At 30.9% G+C, this 15,865-nt stretch overlaps 2 protein-coding genes across 8 annotated transcripts in view; one reads left to right on the top strand and one right to left on the bottom strand.

Moving 5' to 3' along the window:
* Nucleotides 1-659: 659 nt before the first annotated feature.
* On the bottom strand, nucleotides 660-1,857 carry LOC134688261 (enoyl-[acyl-carrier-protein] reductase, mitochondrial-like). The gene has a single exon (XM_063548791.1). The coding sequence runs from the start codon at nucleotides 1,834-1,836 to the stop codon at nucleotides 718-720; it is 1,119 nt and encodes a 372-aa protein (XP_063404861.1). The 5' UTR covers nucleotides 1,837-1,857; the 3' UTR covers nucleotides 660-717.
* Nucleotides 1,858-1,908: 51 nt separating this feature from the next.
* Nucleotides 1,909-15,865, top strand: part of LOC134688259 (sperm-associated antigen 17-like) — a 50,269-nt gene continuing 36,312 nt past the window's right edge. For 3 of the 7 annotated variants that reach the window (XM_063548789.1, XM_063548787.1, XM_063548788.1), the window contains exons 1-8: nucleotides 1,919-2,091; nucleotides 3,237-3,377; nucleotides 3,955-4,146; nucleotides 4,645-4,686; nucleotides 6,247-6,418; nucleotides 6,840-7,028; nucleotides 7,554-7,580; nucleotides 13,114-13,298. In XM_063548789.1, the coding sequence (XP_063404859.1) occupies nucleotides 1,999-2,091; nucleotides 3,237-3,377; nucleotides 3,955-4,146; nucleotides 4,645-4,686; nucleotides 6,247-6,418; nucleotides 6,840-7,028; nucleotides 7,554-7,580; nucleotides 13,114-13,298 (1,041 nt within the window). In that variant the 5' untranslated portion in view covers nucleotides 1,919-1,998. Of the gene's footprint in view, nucleotides 2,092-3,236; nucleotides 3,378-3,954; nucleotides 4,147-4,644; nucleotides 4,687-6,246; nucleotides 6,419-6,839; nucleotides 7,029-7,553; nucleotides 7,581-13,113; nucleotides 13,299-15,865 lie in introns of all 7 variants that reach the window. The other 4 variants (XM_063548783.1, XM_063548785.1, XM_063548784.1 and 1 more) reach the window with 4 other exon arrangements.

Here is a 15,865-nt window from a genome sequence, read left to right as displayed (position 1 = left end):
ACTTGCATGGGCAACTCAACAGGTGCAACATGTGGAGAAGGATTTGCTCACCCTTCGGTGGCACCTAAGATCTCCCACCATTTTTGGTGGTGGTCGTGTTGCTCAGTCTTCAGTTTTCTTTGTTGTGTTTTGTGCACTGTTAGTCTTTTCTACATCAGAGTTTGAATGTCCATTTGTTATCTTTTCCCTCTCTTTTACAGACCTGCATCTTTGCAAGCCAAGGGCTACAATCTGTAGAGGAGGGAAGTGGATTGTAACCCTTGGCTAGTGAAGATGACAGACAGGTGGTGTTTGCATTTATACCAATTCACTTAATTATAATGGAGTTACAGCTGCTGTGAGAATAATTTTTTTTTTTGCATATCTGAAAATGATTTTCCTTTCTTTAATATAGTGACATACAAATTGAGTTTGCATTTTGGTCCAACTGACAAATTTTAAAATGTTCACAAAATCATGGCCTTAGACAAAAACATGTTAGACATAAAAAATTCTTTGAAATATGATATCCTCCATCATGTCCATCCAGATCAGTTTATGTGTTAACATGGGTTTTTTTATCATCAAAAAAGTATTTAATTTAGTTCTACTACTTCTAGTATTGTCTTATACTAATTTATATCAAGTATTCTTTCAATTTTCAAAAGAAAATCGATCACTTCTGAAATTATGAATGCAAGTTTTTATTATTGTAAAGTTTACAAAAAGCAATGATAATCACTCCTGCATTACAAGAACTTTTTTCTGGTTTTGAAAACCTTCTAATGATTTATCAACTGCCATTTGAAAGTTTGAAAATGGTACCAATTCACTAGGAGAAGGTATAAGTTTACAATCTCTCATTAAATCACATAGGTTTTTATACATGTCTTTCTTCTCATCGCTGTCTCTGTGTTCAAAGTTCCATTGTGTATTCCAATATCCCACTATTTTTACTTCTTTAAAAATCAATGCACCAGTTGGAATTGTCAGTGGTTTCTTAGACATTCCCCCATAAGTAACTATAGTACCTTTTTCTTTAAGAAATCTTATAAGTTCAGTAGCACTTTTCCCACCAATACAATTTAAAGCAAGTTTGGGCTTTTGGTTATAGGAGCTGATAAGTTCTTTCATTTCTGGTGTTCGAACAAACTCCTCTGTTACAACATGAGTTGCACCAAGTTGATTCAAATGGCTCTTTAGACTTTCCAAATCTGGCCTGTCTCTAATTATATTTAATGTTTTAATACCCCATTCTTTAGCTAGCTGTATAACACACTGACCAACAGCACTATTTGCTCCATTCTGAATAACTAAATCCCCAGCTTCTAGCTTCACATAATCTTTGAGCATACGGTAAGCAGTGCACGGATTAACCATTATGGTTGCTGCACTCAATAAAGGTATATCATTGTCAATTTTGAGCAACATATTTTCTTTCGTCACAGCATGTTGTCTCCATGTGCCCCATGCAGCTTCAGCAGGAATCACCCAGTCACCAGCTTTCATGTTTTTAACCTTTTTTCCTATTTCAACAACTTCTCCTACGCCTTCATTGCCTACAATAGCAGGAAGTTTTGGTCTGATATGGTATGTCCCTTCAATCATGTTAATATCAGACGGATTTATTGGTGCCATCAACATTTTAACCAAGACTTCATCATCAGAGGGATTGTGTACTAATATTTTTTCTAATGATAAAACTTTTCTTGGATCACCAAAGTCCTTTAGCATAACTGCTTCAGTTTCTTTACTTGTTCCAATATTCCGTAAAGAGGTTGTCTTCCAATTTAGAGAATTCTTTAATTGGTGTTTCCTTAATACATTTGTAATTCTTTGAAAAATACGACCTGACATTTTTTTATATCACTTTTTATCTATGGGTAAGTCGAGAGAATTACGAATGAACGGAAAGAAAAGTAACCGGAAGTCTGAGTTGCGCAAAAGCAGATTCTTAGCAACCTCCAAACAGATATGGCGGAAAGCATCTTTATTTTATGATTTTCAAAATAAAACAGTATGTCTAAGGCGGGGAAGAGAGTTAAAAGTGGAGGAGGTCAAGGAGGACCAGCTAAATGGGAAGCAGGATTACTTGCAGCTGTTTTTGAAGAGGTTAATCTATATTTAAAACCGAAAGGTCGCTTCTTTATCAGTGTTTATAACCATGTTGAACAAGCCTCTGTGTATAAATATAAGGGTTAACAAATATATGCCTAGAGATACATAAAGTCATTGTCATCCTTGCATACATTGCTCATCCATAATCTCATTGACAATGGAAAATGAAAGAAAACACATAAGATAAGGTGTATTGTAAAGGGGTGTATACACCTTATAGCTATTACCCTACTCTGCCGGACTTGGCTGCTTGACCTTTTGACGCATACAACAATCACTTTTCCATTGTGGCGTCAGATTTTTTGTATTATGACGTCAAAATTTTACGGGAACCTGTGTGATATCCAGTAATGGCGGACAAATACCGATAAGGTGTATTGAAAAGACCACTTTCAAGTTTTTTTGTCACACGAAAAAACTCATCAATTATGTGCGACTTACTGGCGTCATTTACCAGATAGAGGTGATCACCTGTATCCCTGCACTATTAACAATCATCAAGCATCTTAGTGATTGTCATTGTGCAGGATAAACAAGAAATAATGTTTGTTCAGTTGGTACTTAATCACAATTCCCTAATGAGAGCTAATTTGTTGAATTATTCATGCAATATAGCATCATAATTTTACGACCAATCGCTCAACATTGGTACTGAAGTGATGATGCCCCTTAACCCACAAATGATATTCACTTAAACCAAAGTTTTTGATGTAAATGCATCAATCATGAAAGTTGTCTATTGTTTCATCTTTTTTAAGTTAAAACTTTTGTTGCCAATACAGAATTGGTTTTTCTCATTGTCAAAGTCTGTGTTATTGCCTATAATTGCTTACATCAGGTACAAAATGTACATCCACTTCATCCGAACATGTGATGATACATGTGTAGTTGTACATGTAATTAGCAATCATACCAAATCTCCTGATTATCATTAAAGTGCATCCCATTAGCTGATATTTATGTAATGTTTACAGTGAAGTGCAAAATACTAAAACTGGACAAAATAACTATTAAATCTTCAGTGAATTATTTTATCAGTTTCTTTCCTGGATTTGTCAAAGCTACATAAAGTATTTAAACTAAAAGATCAAATTTTATAGAATGCCTTGATAACCATTTTCTCATCTACTACATTTAAGGATAACTGGAAGCCAAATGTAACATTTGTAGTAGGAAACAAAGTAGACGATTATTCCTGGATTAAAATTTTAGGAGAAACAGTAGCAGCTGGTTCCAGGAAATTGTTCAGTGTTCTCTCCAGAGAAACGTTGGAAAATGAGGTAAGGATAATATACGTATTAATAAACATTTTAAACACATTTAGTCTTGCCTCATGTAAATCCAAACATCATCAGTTTCTACCATCTTATTTTGGTAATTACAAAGAATAGTTTGTGCAAATATTGTGGTAAAATTTTACTTAATAGTTGTATTTTTTATCCTACCAGAGAAACATTGGAAAATGAAGTAAGGATATTGTACATACTGTAAATTCAGAAATTATTGAGTGCATTTATTATTGCGATTTTGTCATTTGAGACTAAAATGTGATTTTTAATTTTGTGATATTGAGAAAAACCCTGTGTAATTCATTTAAAAATTTTCAAATTTCTAGTTTAGATTATTGCCATTATACGTACAATATAACTGTGTCCCATTTTTTGCAATAATAAAAGCACCGCAGTATTCTGAATTAACAATACTGATAGACATTTTAAACACTTCAGTCTTGCCTCATGTAAATCCAATCAACATCAATTTCTTTCATCTTAATTTTGGTAATTACAAAAAATAGTATAAGTTATGGCAATTAGTGTGAAAACATTTGACTATAAGTTGTATTTTTATCCTACCTAGGTTAGAGAACTTGGCAATCCAAAAGGAAAGAAACCAAAAGAAGTACCTCAGCATTATGAAGTAACAGAATCTATAAAGACCATACTTGATAACAATGAAGAAATCCCATTACCACTACTGGCCAAACTTCTAAAGTTTAAGTTATTGTGGATAAAAAGCAATGATCTTAAAAGGCGTGAACAAGAAAGAAAGGTGAGAGGAAAATAACTTTTTTAATTCACTTTTTAGGCAAAACAATGCATTGTCTGAACAAATTTATTTGAAAATTTAGCCATATTTATTTTGTCTTCAGATGACAAATTGGTTCTTTACATGACTAACAAAATTGAGTTAAGTTAGCTAAACTGTAATACATAAAACACTATGAAATTAAATATGAAAGATAGGTATGATCTTTGAAGACCAGGATGATAGGCAAGTATCCATAAATTAAGTCAAGCTTTGAAATAATCATTCTAGACAAGTTGTGAGCATAGTGTTTGCTTAAATATTTATTTCTCACCCATATTTTTATACATTGTATTCATAATTATCATCCAAATGTTTAGCAATTTTGCTTGCATTCTGGTCAACTTTGTCAAGATTTTTTTTATCAAAATACATGTTGAAATCTCTGTTTCAAGTGAAACATTGCGTTTGTTGATTTCTATCTGAAACATGTTCATCTTTCATTTATGGCGCCACCTCCAGGTGGATTTTATAGATGAAGATGGACCAAAATCTAAGAAAAAGGTGAGATCGTTAGAATCTGTGCCATGGTAGGATTGACCCTTGAGTTATATTTTAGATTACATTATTTTTTAGGGATTGTGTTTAAGTACAAAAGAAAATTAGTTTCTCTTATCTCTGGAGGTTGTGGTTTTTAAACTTCTGACTTACTGTTACTGATTGTGTTTATTAATTGCATGGACCTGAGTAGTATTTTTATGATCTTTTGTAGTCAGTTGATGTTTGAATTTGAACTTTTATGTGAAACTATTCTCAGTAGAAAATCTGTTTTTTGTGTGACATAGAACTATGTAGACATTTTTTCATAGTAACTGTGTAGAATAAATATAACTTTTTTGATGTTTGAGGACCTGATACTATGGGTATTGAGGGTAACAGGCATTAACAATAGTAAACAACTTTAATAAAATTGAGAATGGAAATCGGGAATGTGTCAAGAGACAACAACTCGACCAAAGAGCAGTACACTGGGTCTTCAATGTAGCCTGTAACTCCATCATCCAGAGACATGCTTGAGCTGGCCCCTAAACAAAAATGTATACTGGTTCAGTGATAATGAATGTCATACTAAACTCAGAAATATACACAAGAAACTAAAATTAGATATCATACAAGACTAATAAAGGCCAGAGGCTCCTGACTTAGAACATATCTATTTCTATAAAGTGTTATCTTTTATATTACCATTATTACAAGGAGAAATAGGCACATTCGAATAACTCAAATAAATCAAACTTTGACACAACAAAACAGAGAGACTAGACAGGGGTTTTTGTTTGAAATTTATTGCCAGATATTCCACTAGTTTTTAAATGTATTGAAATTTACTTTTATTATTATTGTAAACGAAGGCAGATATACTGAGAAAGCAAGAGTTAAACCTAGATGTAAGAAATAAATGAATTTGGGGATGCAAAGGTTATAATTTCTGTTTAGACAGCCACTATAAAAACACATATATATCAACATTCACTTTGACCAACAAAACACAAAAAAATATAGATTATAGGTTCAGGTTGCACTAAAACCACTGATACATATTTTAGTGGTTTTGTTATGCAACTTTTGTTGGTGCATTTACCAAGCTGCATTGCACTATGTTTCAAGATTTACCAAAAATGGTTTCATTATCTGGTAATGGTAGAAGTAATTTGTGTGTGTTTTGTTTGTAGATTGAGTATATTTTATCTCAGGACAGTACAAATTTTTAAATGCAGATCTTCTGTCATTTTTGTATGGAAGGCAGCATAATATTTATAATAATTTAACTAAAGCTCCTCGAAAATCAAAACTTATTTTTAGATTTTTCTTAAAATGAAAGAAAACGTCTTGAATTAGAAGTTCTAAAATTTGTTTTCTCTTTGTTTTATGGATTTCCATTGTCTTGTCACAATAGTTCCTAAATCAAAATGTACTTTTAACTAGGAACTTCTTATAAGACATTTCTTATAAACAAAGATATTACCAATAGACATTTATATAGCAAAAGAATAATTCTGATACATTCAGGCTGCCAATAAAAGACAATAGTTTAATGACATAATTTAATTCTAATATCTCCAGGCTGCCAATGATAAAGGAAAAGAAAAGAAAGGGTCAGCTAAAGGTAAAGATAAACCAAAGTCTGCAGGGAAAGGAGCAAAAGGAGGGAAAAAGACACCAGAACCACCTTCAGCTAAAGAAGGGTCTAAACTGAGAAAGAGGGGAGAAGAGGATGATACAGGGAAATATATTGGTAATGCTACAATGCTGCAGGAACACATATCACTGATAGCATTAAAACCTACCTTTAGAAAACACACTATTTTTGCTTTTTGATAAAACTGTATAAATATTCATTTCCTTAGTAACTAATAAGGTAATAAAATGTGAGATGACTACATTATTGCACCATTTCGACACATGTATGTCCTGGTTAGTCTCGTTCCACAACTGACAAGCTGTAAATCTTATAAGAACATTATTTTGTCACTTTGCACATCTTTTACTATTCTTTTAGCTTATAAAAGACCGGTTATTTTTTTTATTATAAGGCTCAGATCTGAGCAACACTAATTATGTCATAAAAAAAAATTTAATGTTATTATGGACATGTAGACAGATTGAAAACTTACATACATTTTTTTGTTTAAAATAAGTCTTTTTTCTTTTTTCAGATGATGAACCTGATGACGGTGCCAACCATTATATCATGGTATATGGATACAACAACCCTCACTTGTTTAAAGAGATGGCAGAACTTGGTATCAATGTAGATTCCGTCATCAGAATTGGTTCACAGGACTATGAAAGATTTGAAAAGAAAGATGACGAACCTGCTATTGAAAAAGATGAAAAAACACTAGGTAGGTTCTTGAATGGTGAACTTTTGTTTCAATCAACTTTAGTGACAAGCCTAACTGTCCATCTGATATTAAGGTTTGGTTCTTTCAGATCAGTTATAGTCAAGTAGTTTTATGGGAAACCTATATTTTCTTGCAATACTGGTCTACTCTGGTTGTCATCAAATGCTATCAAACATCATCCAACCTAAAGACACCCCATCATACTAGTAACACATCAGGTTGTGGGTTCAATTGACAAAACTGCAAAATGAAAATAAAACTGAAAATTTTAATAAAGGGGATTATTCTATAAAATTCCCACATTTCACAGCCTACACATTTTGAGGACATCACCAGTGTCTATAGACATTAATGTTAGTTGGTGTTGTTTTTTTTGTAGTTTCCATAACTGATTATAGCTATCAACTTCTTTATAAGAATGTAGAACCCAAGTTGACAAATTGGTTGAAAGCATTTTTAAAGGCTTCATACTCATCTCATTTTTTGTACACAACCATTATGTGCAATCATGAATGCATTTTTCAGGAAGAGGCAGGAGCAGACAACTGTTGGGTAGGTAGAGACGACACATTTTGTTCAGGTTTTTTTTCAGGCATGGTTATGACGATTTCATTATTTCATTATGGTTCATCCATTGTCTAGCATGTTTATATCATTTTTTTTCTCCTGTCAATATTTCGTTTTCATGAAAATTTTCCAACTCAAATGTACTCACCATTTATTTGTACCTTTCGTTGTATTTTGTTACCCAAAAAATTCCTTGAAAGAAGCATTCTGATAGAATTAATATATGAAGAGGAAATAAGACTCATTTTAACAAAAAATCTACAAATTATTTCTATAACTATTTTGGTTTAGTCATAGCTAGATATTGGAAGTAGTTGGTGATCGCAATACTGGTATACTAGTATTGTGCACAATACTGGTATAAAAATTTTGTACCAGTATTGTATTCCAGTATTGTACCAGTATTGTGTTATTCTTAAATAAACAATATAAGGTAATTAATCTTTTATCAAAGGTGTCACACAGACTTGGGGTCAATTACATCCGAATGTAATTAATTAAATTACACATTACATTGCAAAAATGATCAATTACATCAATTACACATTACACTGTTTTTGAAATGTAATTAATCAAATTACAATTACTTTTCTAAAGTAATTAATTAAATTACACATTACATTTGGTCATGGTTTTTTTTTTTAACAATATTATACATGTATAATAATAAATAATGCATGTGTAAAATATTCATGTAAGCATAGTTTAAGCGTTGCATTTGATAATCATTAGCTATTTAATGTTTTGTCACTTAGTCTGAATCTCTCTGGTCTGAACACTTTGACAGCAATTCTAAATAGTCTTTCGACACGAACTAATGTGGCAGATATTGCTTGATCAGAACATGGAAGTTCCATGATCAGAAGATTGTCATATTGAAAGAATGGGGAATTGGTTCCTATTAACTTGCAAATACATCAAGGGGTATTTTGACATTTCAGAAATGAAGTCATTTAAATTAAACATAATATAAATAAAGATATTATACATGAAACATAAATATTATTTTTTACACTAAAAATATCAAAAAGTGTCTTGTCACAATATTGAAAATCATTTTTAGTACAAATAATGCATGTATTATGTCTAAATATTAGCAATATTTTGCTAATTAGATAAAAATACATGTAACAGTGGCATTGCCCCTGGACATTTTAATCTGATTAATTGCTGTTTGTTTTTACAGCTATTAATTTTTATTTCTATAATCCCTTTGTGTATACTAATTTGACAAAATGATTGTGTGCAGTGATTTTAAATTCTAAATGAACTGTAAAAGAAAGATTTTTCACAGTGACACTTTTTTTTTGGTTTTTGTTTAACAAGGGGATTAATTACTTATCAATCTATTTAGTTTAATAAGAGATCTTTCTTTAAATTGAACACTAATATACAATTCTCATTTTTTTTTAATTTATGATTAAATGATAATTTGAAAGAAAAAAACAACATCTGTAGGTAAAATAAATATTAATATACATTGTAACTTCAGTATAGATTATAGACTTCATATATAAAAAAAGTATTTGATATCAATATTTGAAAGAAAAATAAAATATTATTTTACAATTTATATTATTAAACACAAATCCTTATTTTTAACACCATAAAAGTGTATGTAATTGAAATGTAATTCAAAAGTAATTGAGCATTACATGCTTTTTTCAATGTAATTAATTAAATTACCATTACATGTAATTAAAAAAATGCTCAATTACACATTACATTCAATTACATGGAAAATTGTAATGCATTACACTTAATTACCATTACATTTTCAATTACCCCATCCCTGGTGTCACATATGTACATGTATGCATAATGAAATTAACATATGACATGACAATTTTATAAGGAATGATTGTATGTTTAACTGATGATGCCATTGATGGTACACTGAGGTGTCATAAAGAAAGTTTTAAATTTTCTGATGTTTTTCTTTAACATTGTCATTGCTTAAGGGAACCATACTGTCTCAGCATCTTTAACAAACTCTTTACTTTCTTCTATGTTTTCTTTCACCTATCCCTTTACAAGTCTCAGTAGTATATTTTAGTGTCTATATTTTATTAAGATGGTATTTCTGCAAATCCTCCCTCCACACTTCCTATATTGATATTTAGGTATTCAGTCTTTGTGTACTTTTCTTACTAGATTAAAAACTTTTGCAGATAGCACCTGTACAGCTCTCTTACTGTCGGAGTGCTTGCCTAGTACAAAAATCTACCCTTAACAATCATAGACAAACTAGTTAATTTGATTAAAGTCAGGTTCCTTTATCATGTAACTTTTTATGTTTTTAAAGGGATATTGATATCTTTTATATGAAAGATTCTTAAGAAAATAAAGACCAACAAATGCATATGATCTATGTAAATGTATGCTGAAAAATAGAAAAATGATAAATTATAAGCAATTATTTTACATAATTAACAATTGTTTAAATAATATGAGTTAATTACAAGAATCTATTTGTTTATTTAAGTATAGTATACATTATTTTTAACTGGTTGTTAATTGATTTCACAAGTATCCTTTATAATCTGCTTGGCTTCATTTACTCTCACTTTGATCTTCAATATCTAATTTTGCTTAAAATTCAATATTCAATATACATGTAAATCCTTAAAATATAATCAACAATACAACTACAATACTGGTATATCAGTTATGTACCAGTATTGTTGTTGTTTTTAAAAAAAAGTTACAATACTGGTAAAAAAAAATTATACCAGTATTGTGGACAATACTGGTATACCAGTATTGCGATCACCAACTACAGGAGATCCGAGTTTGATGTGTATCTTTTCAATTATTGATAAAGGTTATATTTAAGTACATTTTGTACAATTGTTTTTAATATGGTGACAAGTTATGCACAGGGAATATGTTATATCAATGCACATTATAAAAATTCAAGTTAATCACGTTTAGAAGGATACACGCCTTAGAAATTACAAAAACTGTTCTGTCGAGAAACATGTAGGCCAAAATATATATCTATTTCTGTCTTGGTTTTACTTGAAGTGATTTTATTTTTTATTACATTTTTTGTTTACAATAAAGGGAAATGGTGTAGACTTTAACTGTGCTTTCTAAAAAATTCCTTTAATTAGTAGGTTGATAGGAAACATTATATAAATTATTTTTTTTGAGGGCCTTATGAAAAATAAAATGTTGACATTGATTATTTTGAAAGCTGTAGGAATTAACAAAATAATTCAGTGATTGCTATTTGTTGCAATATATCATATTTGTTTTCTGTTTTTTATTTTGTACATAAGTGATGCTGTTGGTTTTTTTATACGCCCGTCTTTTAGACGGGATGTATTATGGTATACCGTTGTCCGTCCGTCGTCCATACTTCGGACAATAACTCAAAAACACTTTCACCAATTTCCATGAAACTTAAGTTTATTGTTTATATCTATTGACGTAAGCTTCCTTTCGGTTTTTTTTTAATTTCAGATTTTAAGTTTTAGATTTATGGGGCTTTATTCATAAAAAAGGGGGAATTTTCAACACTTCGGACAATAACTCAAAAAGGCTTTCACCAATGTCCATGACTTTGGTGAATTGTTTATATCTATTGATGTAAGCTCCCTTTCAATTTTTATAAATATCAGATTTTGAGTTTTGGATTTATGGGCTTTATTCATAAAAAAAGGGGGGATTTTTAACACTTCTGACAATAACTCAAAAAGGCTTTCACCAATGTCCATGAAACTTTGGTGAATTGTTTATATCTCTTGATGTAAGCTCCTTTTCAATTTTTATAAATTTCAGATATTACATTTCCGTGTTATGAATTTTTATGCTTAAAAAAGGGGAGATTTTCCAATTTTGGGACAATAACTAACACTTTCACAAAATTTTATGCAACTTTGATAAATTTTTTATATCTATTGACATAAATTAAGACAACAAACTTAGTTAAATTTGAGGTAGCCTTAATAGTGCCAATTTTTTTGTACATTTTTATTTATTAATTGGGGGGGTATTTGACAGGGCTCACACTATTTCATATAAATTCATTTAAAGCATATAGACAAGTTTAAAGAGCAACGGGCGTATCATGCACTAAAGCGCAGCCTTTTATTTCTTTTTGAATTGTTTACAGGCCTTTTATGGCTTGTTATGCTGTATCAGTTTTTTTTCATTGTTGAAGGCCCTTTGGTGACCTATAGTTATAATCTTCTATATCATTTGGTATTCTCTTGAGGGGTTTCTCATTAGCAGTCATATCATATCTTTGGTTTTTGTCGAGCCTTCGACTTTAGTCGAAAAAGCGAGACTAAGCGATCCTACTTTCCGTCGGCGTCGTCGTCGGCGTCGTCCACAAATATTCACTCTGTGGTTAAAGTTTTTGAAATTTTAATAACTTTCTTAAACTGTACTGGATTTCTACCAAACTTGGACAGAAGCTTGTTTATGATCATAAGATGGTATCTAGAAGTAAATTTTGTGAAAATAAAATTCCATTTTTTCCGTATTTTACTTATAAATGGACTTAGTTTTTTCTGCGGGGAAACATTATATTCAGTCTGTGGTTTAAGTTTTTAAAATTTTAATAACTTTCTCAAACTATCCTGGGTTTGTACCAAACTTAGGCAGAAGCTTATTTATGATCATAAGATAGTATCCAGAAGTAAATTTTGTAAAAAAATAAATCCATTTTTTCCGTATTTAATTTTTAAATGGACTTAGTTTTTCTGCGGGGAAACATTACATTCACTCTGTGGTTAAAATTTTTAAAATTTTAATAACTTTCTTTAACTATCCTGGGTTTGTACCAAACTTGGACAGAAGCTTATTGATGATCATAAGATAGTATCCAGAAGTAAATTTTGTAAAAAAAATAATCCATTTTTTCCGTATTTTACTTTTAAATGGACTTACTTTTTCTTCCAGTTAACATTACATACAGTCTGCAGTTAAAGTTTCCAAAACATTTATTAGATTCATTAACTATCCTAGATTTTTACCAAACATGGACAAAAGCTTCTTACAATCAAAAGATAGTATCAAGAGGAATATTTTTATTGATTTTTTTCCTCAAATTTTGTTGAGCCTGCGATTTACAGCAAAAGTAGGCGAGACACTGGGTTCCGCGGAACCCTTACAATTTTTTTTTATACTAATAGAGAGGAAACATGGAACTTATGTTATGATTTTTTAATTCATCAAAATATATTATTTAATGTATACACTTTTGTAGTGCTATAGTTATTTCTCTTTGTTGTATTTTCATTTTTCAGTGTCATTATGCATAAAAGTGATACACACCATACATTAGGGTCTGTATGGGGTTTAAAGAATAGAGAATAATGTGCTAGAAAAAAGAGTAAAGACGACTAGGCAAAATGAAGACTAAAAAATACTGGAAAATCACCTAAAAAAAATATATGAAGACCTGTCATCCAATCTAGCATACTTCAATTATCAACAACTGCCAATTTTCATATTACTTTATCAGGCACTGAAATTTATATATATCTTTTATTTTTTTCAACTGCAGCTCTTGAAGAAGAGGAAAGAAAACAAAAGAAGAAATTTAAGAAGGAGTTGAAAACTTTCTGGAAAGATGTTATACTACTTTTACAGAAGCCTTCGGATGATTCCAAACTTCATGATATTTCTAGACTGGAATATGAAGTGAAGTCTCTGATCATCCCAGAAAACTTGGAAGATCCAGAACAAAAGGTATGTATATTCTAGTTTATGTGTAGTTTTACATGAAAGGTCAGACAAAGATCATATTTTTAAGAGCTTTTCCTCAACTAGAACATTACACAATGTTACTATATAGTTTATAGTAAGTAAGTAAGTAAGTAAGTAAGTAAGTAAATGTTTATTATAGTGACCTGTGTAATCACATTTCAATAAAGTACAAATATATTACATACACAATAAAATACACCCGACCCATTGGGTCTATAAGTCACTTTCAAATAATAAAACATAATTCTTTTATCACGGATTTCAAACAAATTAATGAAAAGTAAGATTAAGCTAAATTTCAAAATGATTAATTAGTAATGAAAAAATTCAAACTTATATAAATAAATAGTTAGAAATGAATTTATTAGAAGATCGATTTAATAAATGTTAAGTTGAATGCATAATTAATTAATAATGAAAAATTCAAACTTATATAAAAAATGAACTTATTAGAAAATCGATTAAGTAAAGTTGAATGCATAATAAATTAATATTTATAATAAAGAAACTGGAAATCTTTAGATTGACCAAGAAGTAACGTTTTTACATTTTCATATTACATTCAAATACAATCAATACTGTCATCTGGAATTGCAATATACTGTTTATCAAACTGTTCATGTATTATTTAACACTTCGCGTCTATGCCGGAACGCTTTCACTGTATACTTAGCCAGCTTTCTAGGATAGTTTGTCATCAAAAAGATAATTTTTTCATCGTTTGTCATATCTATTAGTTCATTGCCAGAAAATATATCATTAAAAGTAGATTCTCTCAAGTCATTATATAAGGAGCAGTGGAGAATAAAGTGACACTCGTCCTCCATGGAATTGCTGTTACAAAACTTACATAAGCGTTCATTTGGTTGCTCGCCGCTATATCTACCTGTCTCTAGTCTCAAAGGAAGAATTCCACATCTCAGCTGTGTTAGGAAAGATCGTTCAGTTTTGTTCAAATTTAATTTAACATAAGTTTCTATTCCAAAATTAGTCTTTAGTTTCACATAAGTTCTCAACTTTGGAGTTTTCACAATGTCATTTTTCCATAAACAGTTATAGTGTTCCTTCAATATGGATTCGAACAAAGTCATACTTATAACGTCCTTGCGCTCAAAGTAGTCCACAATACCAAGTTTCATGAGTATGTCTTTGAAGTCAGAACACCAATTATTTCTACATTTTTCATAGTCGTGATTGAAGGCTTGTTTTGTAATGCGATTGTCATCAAATTGAACAAGTCTATTCCAGAGACGCACAATATTAGTCCAATGTCTGTAGTGGCACGGGATCCATCCGATATCCCCATAAATACCAAGAAGTGGGGCAAAACGATGAACTCCTAAAAAGTAACTTATAGATCGGTTCTGGATGTTCTCTATGGGTTGAAACTTTCGGTTCCCCCAAACTCCGGATGCATAGTCTAGTATAGGCACAACACACGAGTAAAATAGCTTTTCAAATGACTTTATTCCAATCTCTTTAAATGAATGAATGTTAGAAATTATTTTTCCAAGTGCTCTACCAGCCCCTTTTGACAGTGCTTCGGCGGTTGTGGTAAAATTTCCGTTAAATGTAAATATAACACCCAAGTATTTGTATTGGTCAACAACTTCAAGTTTATTTCTTCCGATCATGAAATTGTAATCAGTCTGCTTACATTTTGATTTTCTGAAGTGAACACATTTAGATTTATTGGTGTTGATTAAGACTCTCCAGCGTTTACACCAGTTCCCGAGCTTATTTAACAATAATTGTAGATCGTCTTCGCTTTTAGCCAATAAAGCTATATCGTCTGCATAAAGTAACGCCGATAATTTCCTGTCTGAGATGTCAATGCCGATATTCAATTCATTCAGTTCAGCTATTAGGTCATTTATGAAAATTGAGAATAATGTAGGCGATAAATTGTCTCCTTGTTTTACACCAGTTGTACAGGGGAACCAGTCAGTTAACTTTCCATTCAGTTTAACACAAGATTCGGAACTGTTGTAAATGCTCTTTATAGAGTTGTAAATTTTACCATCTATATTATTAACTAACAGTTTATAAAGCATCATTTCTCTGTCAACAAAATCGAAGCATTTTTTTAGGTCAATGAATGCCACATAAAGTTTATCGTTGTTTCGAATTGCACTATTCAATGTAAAAATATGGTCCTCACAAGAGCGGTTTCTCCTAAACCCGTTTTGCTCGTCAACTAATTTGTCGTTGTTCTCTAAATAGTTCGTAATTCTCTTATTAACTAAAGCGCTGTATAATTTACTGGTACATGATAACAAACTAACACCTCGATAATTCATAGGATCTCTAGCGTCCGTATTACAGTCTTTCAAAATAGGACAAATAATCGACTTTCGCCAGATCGACGGAATAGTACTAGTATCGAAAATCCACTGAAAAAGATTATGCAAGGCATCTATTATTACGGGATTCTTCAAAACAATGTATGGTATTTGATCATGACCACAGGCAGATTTGTTCTTAGCGTGCATCACTATGTCACTGGTTTCTTCACGTGTAATGTTACCGTTAATGAATGCATTTGGTTC

Source organism: Mytilus trossulus, chromosome 10, assembly GCF_036588685.1.
Source record: "Mytilus trossulus isolate FHL-02 chromosome 10, PNRI_Mtr1.1.1.hap1, whole genome shotgun sequence".
In the NCBI taxonomy this organism is placed as follows: Eukaryota; Metazoa; Mollusca; class Bivalvia; order Mytilida; family Mytilidae; genus Mytilus; species Mytilus trossulus.
This window is presented reverse-complemented; position numbering and strand designations above follow the sequence as displayed.